This window comes from Mytilus trossulus, chromosome 11 (genome assembly GCF_036588685.1).
Source record: "Mytilus trossulus isolate FHL-02 chromosome 11, PNRI_Mtr1.1.1.hap1, whole genome shotgun sequence".
NCBI lineage: Eukaryota > Metazoa > Mollusca > Bivalvia > Mytilida > Mytilidae > Mytilus > Mytilus trossulus.
Window position 1 is genome coordinate 15,325,995 of NC_086383.1, and position 7,924 is coordinate 15,333,918.

The 7,924-nt window shown below is 33.4% G+C and overlaps 1 protein-coding gene across 1 annotated transcript; it reads right to left on the bottom strand.

The window, feature by feature from the left end:
• Positions 1-381: 381 nt before the first annotated feature.
• On the bottom strand, positions 382-3,137 carry LOC134689765 (uncharacterized). The gene is made up of 3 exons (XM_063549737.1): positions 3,059-3,137; positions 2,493-2,725; positions 382-936 (listed from the first exon to the last, which is right to left on the bottom strand). Exons 1-3 carry the CDS (start codon positions 3,135-3,137, stop codon positions 382-384), a joined length of 867 nt encoding a protein of 288 aa, XP_063405807.1.
• Between the last annotated feature and the right edge of the window lie 4,787 nt (positions 3,138-7,924).

The following is a 7,924-nucleotide window of genomic DNA, read 5'->3' on the forward strand; positions in this document are numbered from 1 at the left end:
AAACTGATCAAAAAGCAGGATAATAATGTGCTCGCTACTATAGGAAGTTTACATTTCCCTTTGTTAAACTGATTTTAAAGCAGGGTCATAATGTGTTCACTACTACAGGAAGCTCACATTATCCCCCGTTAAACTGATTGGAAGACAGGGTCATAATTTGCTCGCTACTACAGGAAGCTCACATTGTCCTTTGTTAAACTGATTGGAAAGCAGGGTCATAATTTGCTCGCTACTACAGAAAGCTCATATTGCCCTTTGTTAAACTGATTTTAAATCAGGGTCATAATGTGAAGCCATATATGATGGTTTGATACTGATGCTCATAAAAACTAAAACTAAACAGAAATACACAAAAAGCTGTATTCGATTTCATTTTTTTTTTTACAGTTTGCTTCTTATTCTTCGTCTGACACTTGTTAATCCTGTTCCATACAATTCTGTTCTTCTGTTAAATCCAAATTCTTCGACAGCGCTATTCAGAAATGTCCAACTTGTTCCTTGGCTTGATATACCACGAAATAATATATATTCACTCATTGGCCGACAAAGAAACTTAGAAAAGTGTAAAATGAGGTGCTCTTTGGTATTGTCAGACAAACATCCATAAGCGTTGAAATTAAAAACCATTCCAATAGGTGCTTGCCAGAAATTACTTATAGAAAGTAAAGTTCTTTGTGGACAATTTAAATCAGACACCACAACAGTAGTTCGTTTGGAAATAATCAGGGGAGCATTCGATTTGATAGCCCTATATGGTACCTGGTCAACAACTATTTCGTCTTCTGGGAATAAGTACTGCTTATGGTCAGTTGATGCTATAATTTCACCAAGCACCTTTTCGTCGATACTTTCAGATTTTAACGAAGGATTTTCTTTCCTTATGACAGAGTATTTATTTTGTAGTGTTCTTTTATGTGTGTCGTAAAATCGAAAATCCTGTTAAAAAAGAGAGATTCTTGATTTATTTATATTATACTTTAAAATGTAAAATACCAGTTCATAAATCAAGAAGTTATTAATAAAACGACGGTTCGAACTCTCTCAAGCCAAGTTGACCTTAGGTGCATTTGTTTATTCGGTGTATGTCCTTTTTTTCATACAGTTCCTGACATTGCAGCGTTTTTTCGTATCACGGCTTTCACAAGTTTACGTTTGCGCTCTCTCGATGAAATAGATATAGGAAGAAAGCCTTTATTTGAATAAACGAAACGTATAAGGTGTTTATTTCATTTGAAGACGGAGAGCAACGATTATCTGTAGTAATAATAATAGTAACAACACATATTTTGAAGGAGGTTATTGGTGTGTTAAGTAAACCAATTAACTCACAAACTGAAGAAAGTCCGAGGCACTATTCACTTTTTTCGAATGAAGGAAATTTACACAGCATTTAATTGCGTAAAATTTAACTAGTTTATTCCTTTAAATCCAAATAAATGAACTAACCATTTTATTCTGATCCAACTCTTTCATTAACAGCTACACAAATAATTTCGCTTATTTAGAAATTCTTACTTCATCATTAAACGGCATGAGGGTCTAGATAGGGTCCTTCAATTTTGTATTCTTTATTTTCTTAGCCATTTTTCTTTATTCCTTATAAATTTTCCCCATTTTCCTCTATTTTCTATATTTAAGCACCCCAATATTCTTTTTTCTTTTTTTCTTCCTTATTTTCTTTATAGCGTTTTCTTTTTGGGATGTTTTTTTTTCTGCACCTTCGACCCTTTATTCTCTATTCTGTAAACGCCATTCACACCCTCATGCATTTATAAATATACAATCATGATAAAAGATTTCCACAGGAATATAGATAACCATACTTTTCGAAATTTTGGTTTAAAATGCTCTTCAACTTCTTACTTTATTTGGGCCTTTTTACTTTTTTTTAAATGCAATTAAGGTCAACGTAAACAGGACTGGCAGACATGCATGTTCATCTTACAATGAATCTATAGACCACAATGTATCGTCGTCAAGCGGGTCGAGGCAACACATGTTTTGGACGATTTTTTGCAAAGACATATATTTGTCTCGATCAAACAGAAAGGAACGTATGCCAACTAAGTCCCCCCCCTGAATTCGCCACTGTTACTGTAATGAGATTAGAAGTATATCTAAAGATAATTACTTGTTCTAAGGTGTTGTAGTATGTTCCTTTATTAATCATTTGAAGTAACGGCGAATGTGTTCTACTTCCTATTATTTTATGACACAAGACTTTACAAAATGTTAAGCCTGTTATCTCTTATGAGTCTATTTTAAGCATAAATAGTCGTGCAAAATTAAGTATGGTCAATGAACGATGCAATTAAAATCAACGTCAACAGAACTGTCAGACATGCATGCTCATCTCACAATTAATCTATAGACCACAATATATCGTCGTCGAGCGGATCGACACAAAAAATGTTTTGAAGGGCTTATGCAAAAATTAAATTTTTTTTCGATCAAAGGGGAGAGAAATTAGAAGTATATCCAAACATACGCACTTGTTCTAAGGTTTTGTTGTATGTTCCTTTGCTAATCAATTGAAGTAACGGTGAATGTGTTCTACTTCCTGTAGTTTTATGCCATATGACTTCCGGTCGGTAAAGAGGTCCCCCTATATCTATCCATTTCAACATTGTTCCAGCAATGCCTTTACCAGCGTATTCTTTGGAAACTCTCCCTGCCCTAGTAACTACACTTCTCCCATCATCCACAGTTGTCATTAAAATAAATCCTACATAAAGTATGAAATATCTATTTATTATCAACACAGACTATTTTATCATTATAATTGCAAGCTCCTAACTTGATTTTGTTTTCATATTATATATAAAAAAAAACAAGCAATTGACCATTATACTGTAGAGGTCCGATTTAAAACAAGCCATTGACAATAATACTGTAAAGGTCCAATCAAAAACAAGCAATTGACAATAATACTGTAGAGGTCCAATCAAAAACTATTAGTTTAAGAAACACAGAAAATACCACTGTCATGGGAAACCAACAAAAAAAACCCAAACAAATCAATCATTAAACACAGAGAACTAATTAAGATTATAATTACGATCCCCCATAAAAACAGTGATGGACTCGTCCATTGTCGAAGAGTCAGCAGTTTTTGTTCCACTATTGACATCCGTCATATAACTCTTTTTTAAGTTCCTTGAACATATCCGGAATTTTGGTTCATCAATGCTCTTCAACTTCGTTCTTTATTTGGACCGTTTACATTTTTTTAATTCGAGCGTCATTGATGAGTCTTGGTAGACAAAACGCGTCTGGCTTTACAAAATGTTAAGCCTGTTATCTGTTACGAGTCTATTTTAAGTATATCTAGTCGTGCAAAATTAAGTATGGTCAAAGAACGATGCAAATAAACTCATCATAGATACCAGGACTAAATTCTGTATATACGCCAGACGCGCGTTTCGTCTACAAAAGACTCATCAGTGACGCTCGAATCCAAAAAAAGTTTTAAAAAGTCAAATAAAGTACAAAGTTGAAGAGCATTGAGATCCAAAATTCCTAAAAGTGTTGTCAAATACAGCTAAGGTTATCTATGCCTGAGGTAGGAAAGCCTTATTATTTCAAATAATTCAAAATTTTGTAAACAGTTTATTTATGAATATAACAATATCAATGATAATACATGTCAGCACAAAAAGTGTTGACTACTGGGCTTGTGATACCCTCGGGGAATTAAGATCAACGTCAACAGAACCTGTCAGACATGCATGTTCATCTCACAATTAATATATAGACCCCAATTTATCGTCGTCGAGCGGATCGACACAAAAAATGTTTTGAATGGATTTATGCAAAAAATATATTTTGCTCGATCAAAGGGGGGGGGGGGGGGAAGAAATTAGAAGTCTATCCAAACATACGCACTTGTTCTAAGGTTTTGTTGTATATTTCCTTGTTAATCAATTGAAGTAACGGTGAATGTGTTCTACTTCCTGTAGTTTAATGCCATATGACTTCCAGTCGGTAAAGAAGTCCTCCTATATCCATCCATTTCAACATTATTCCAGCAATGCCTTTACCAGCGTATTCTTTGGAAACTCTCCCTGCCCTAGTAACCATACTTCTCCTTTCATCTACAGTTGTCATTAAAAAGTCAATCCTACGTAAAGTATGAAATATCTATTTAATATCAAAACAAACGATTATTCATTAGATTTCCAGGTTCCTAAATTGATTTTATTTCATATTTATATAAAAAAAAACAAGCAATTAACCAAAATATTTTAAAGGCCCAATCAAAAACTTTTAGTGTAAGAAACACAGACAATACTATTGTCATTCATAGGAAACCTGACAAAAAGATAAACAAATGTCAACCATTAAACAAAAGATAAAGATAAACTTAACGACCTCCATTCAACCTGTGATGGTTTCGTCCATTCTCAAAGAGTCAGCAGTTTCTGTTCCACTACTGAACCCGTCATGTAACTGTTATCTAAATTCGTTGGACATATCGGAAGTGAACAAATTGGAAAATGTAAAATCTGAAATATTGGGCTGAAATATCAGGACAAGAAAATCATTATTGTTAGACATGTTTTGTCATGGTTTTTTGTTCGGTTCCTCTTTTTGACTTTTTGGATTCTCCCTTTAATATCTTACGCCTCTTTTCTAAAGCATGCATTGTTTATGATTGAATAAATAAAAGAATAAACACAAGTTTTGACAAAGGTAAAAGATTAAAGGAATTAAAGTAAGGACGAAAAAACCTTGCCTTTTATTTGTTTAAGGGTAAACGATACAGTTTCGATCCCACATTGAATTTTGACGATTTTTTTGCATACAAGCTATTTTTCACCTAAGCAATTCAAATATGTTATAAAAAATATACCTGCATGTGCTACTTTAAGAGATAAATAGGCTCGAAATTTAGAAATTTCTAGCCTTTGGATAGATATTCCTAACTTTTTTTGCTTCAAAAGATAAACACAAGCGGATTTTTGTGAAAACATTTGGAAAATCTTCTGTACATAAGTATTCTCTAAATGTGTATAACAATTATTGGGAAATAATTAATTTGTATCAAAGTTTCAGGATTTTAGAAAAAAAACGTCATTTTTGCTGTATATTTATCTAATTTAAAAAAAAAATCATTATTGGCTTTTTCATAAAAAATGGTACAAATAATCTTCATACGTAATCAAACCTAATGTTATTTTTTAAAAAAGAGGGGTCCATGAACTCTTTTTCAAGTTAAATCTGACTGAATTATAAAAATCAGTCGAAAAATGCATTTTTGCCGATATGTCAGATATGTCACAGTTTGTCGTCGCGAAAAATAACATTTTACGTTAGCAACGTCATTTCCTCCCCTGTATTTGTATCGTATGCCCTGTAACAGATATGAAAAGGTAAATCAAATACCCGTATGTTGCAAGGGAAATAACCAACCTTGTTATCTAAATATCTTGAAACTTAAAATTAGAATATAATCATATAAATCTATCTCCAATGACATCAGCATACGTCTCATTGTTTGGCATATCAATTACCATGTGAAAATAATCAGGAAGATTTTCACCGCCATTATAGATCTAGGGAGGGGGAAATATAGCCATCACTTTCTCATAGTCTTTTTTTGTCACCCTTTTACATCTAACCAGGGAATTATCCATGTTGTTTACCTATGCAGTTAAAGTAATTATGTTCTTGTTTTGTATCTGTCAAGATGAATTAAGACACCAATCATTATGATTTTACCATATACAAATGAATTCATCATGAATAACTTACTTATTCACTTATCCTATGAATTCACACAGAGATTAAAAAACAAAAAAAAGAATTAAGCTATCCTTTAATTTCTCATTCTGCCTTAAAGAAGCAGACTAAGTCTTATAAATATTGATCTATACATAAGCCGATTGTGTCCGTTACCCGATGTGGACATTTTGACGGAGTGTGAATACTCACGACTGATGATGCATGCGTAACAGAAGACACTTACCTTGTCAACACACCCAGTCGCAGTCATTTAAGTGAATGCGCTTTCCTCGGTTTTGGTTTGTTTCTTTGATTCGTCTCTTTTCAATCGATTGACGAGATTTCACCATCGGTAAACTACTGTCGCCTAAACGAATACAAAACTCCACGAAAGTTGGCTCTACTTATACTTCGACTTACTCATGACATAACACTGTCGATCTATATCGAGATGACTCCACATGCATGGCATTTACCTGTGTGATGTTTCCACTTTTACGTAGCAATATTCCACCTATCCTGTGTTATATTCCAGGGCTTGTGTTTTTTTAATGAAATTTCCTTAAAGGTGGATGCTGCTGAGAAGAAATCAATTTATTCAAGTGTTTTGTTGTAATTTCTTTGAACGATTGTCGCACGCCTTTGTGATAAGGTTCACCGGTATTGAATATCTCTGCCGTAAATGACTACTGCTATGGTTGTAGAAGTTGGGAAATTCAATTAAAATTAACACATATATGTTACCATTTCAAAAAAAAAATAAAGGTATTTAAAAGTATTCATTCAAGATTAAAATACTTAATCAAAATAGTGGGGTTTTTTCAATAGTCAATGCTGATACGCATACTTCCTTTGTATGGGGGTCGATTGTTCTAAGAAGTTAATCTACTGTATCACTAGCATGCCAACACTGAGCTTTTTTTTTTATTGAACCTCACTAGAGGCAGGTGCCTTCGACTCCAATTTGAATTGATTAGGATTGCCATTTTGCATGCTGAAGGCCAGTGGTTCTCTCCGAGCACTCCAGCTTCCTTCACAAAAGAACTGACCGCCCAGAAATAGCCTATAGTGCCGAAAGTGGCGTTCAACACAAAATAGCAATAAATCAAGCATTTTTTTGTGTGTGTATCGATAGCAACGCTCTGAATTTAAAGATATTTACCAAGAAACAACAAACCCGTGGTAGACGGGGGATAATTGTCTCTAATAATCATTCAATATTTCCTTGTTTTATTTGTATGTACAATTTAGAATTGTACTTTAAAGTAGCAGCAGCGAGTTCGACTGTGTTCAGTGGTCATTTGATTTTCTGGGAATGGGCAGGAGTTTTTTGAAAATGTATAACTTGCCCTTGTGAGAACTAAAAATGAGTAACTTTGCCCAAGACAGTAAAGAAACAAAGCTACACAAAATGCAGGAAACAAAAGTGTACAATTTTTTTTTAATGGCTGTATTACCTTGTCTTTGTCTAGTTTGATTGTTAAAATCTGAACATATTGTTGATAAATGATAACACGTCTATGTAAATATATACACAACATCAGACACACACAATTATTTCAGTGGTTTTGCTGTTGTTCCATTGACTGCACCCCTACATCTTATGATTCTACTTACAATGTCTACGTATCTGACTTTAGTGTTTGATAGGTACATGGATGTAAATTATATAACTTGAAATGAGTGATCCAACCCTTTTGACTTGTTAATTTTTTTTATCTTTTACATGTTTTATTCATTATTAAAAATGTACTCTTCCGAAAAAAATGTGGTAGCATTTGCTGATTTAATGTTTATAAGTTATTTATTCTAATTAGTTGAGCAGCTTACCACACAAGTCATGCAAATGATGATACAAGCATGAAACTTTGTAAGAACATGCCTTTATGTGTATGTAATCATATTAGGGGGGTAGCTACGAAAAAAAATCATCCGATCATGGCGGCCATCTTGGATTTTTGAAATGACGTCTTCACAGCGAAAAGACATCATATTTATGGTCAGTTTTAGTTGTATTGTATCCAAAATGTTTCAAAATGGAGTAAATCATTGTTTTAAAAGATAAGGTATCACTTTCGGTAAATTATCGGTCGATAACCCACTCCTGGTTTTATGAATATCCCGAATGTGACTGTTTTAAAACCAGAATAATGTCAGTTGTTATATTCCACAAATCTTTGACTAATCTTCGATTGCTACA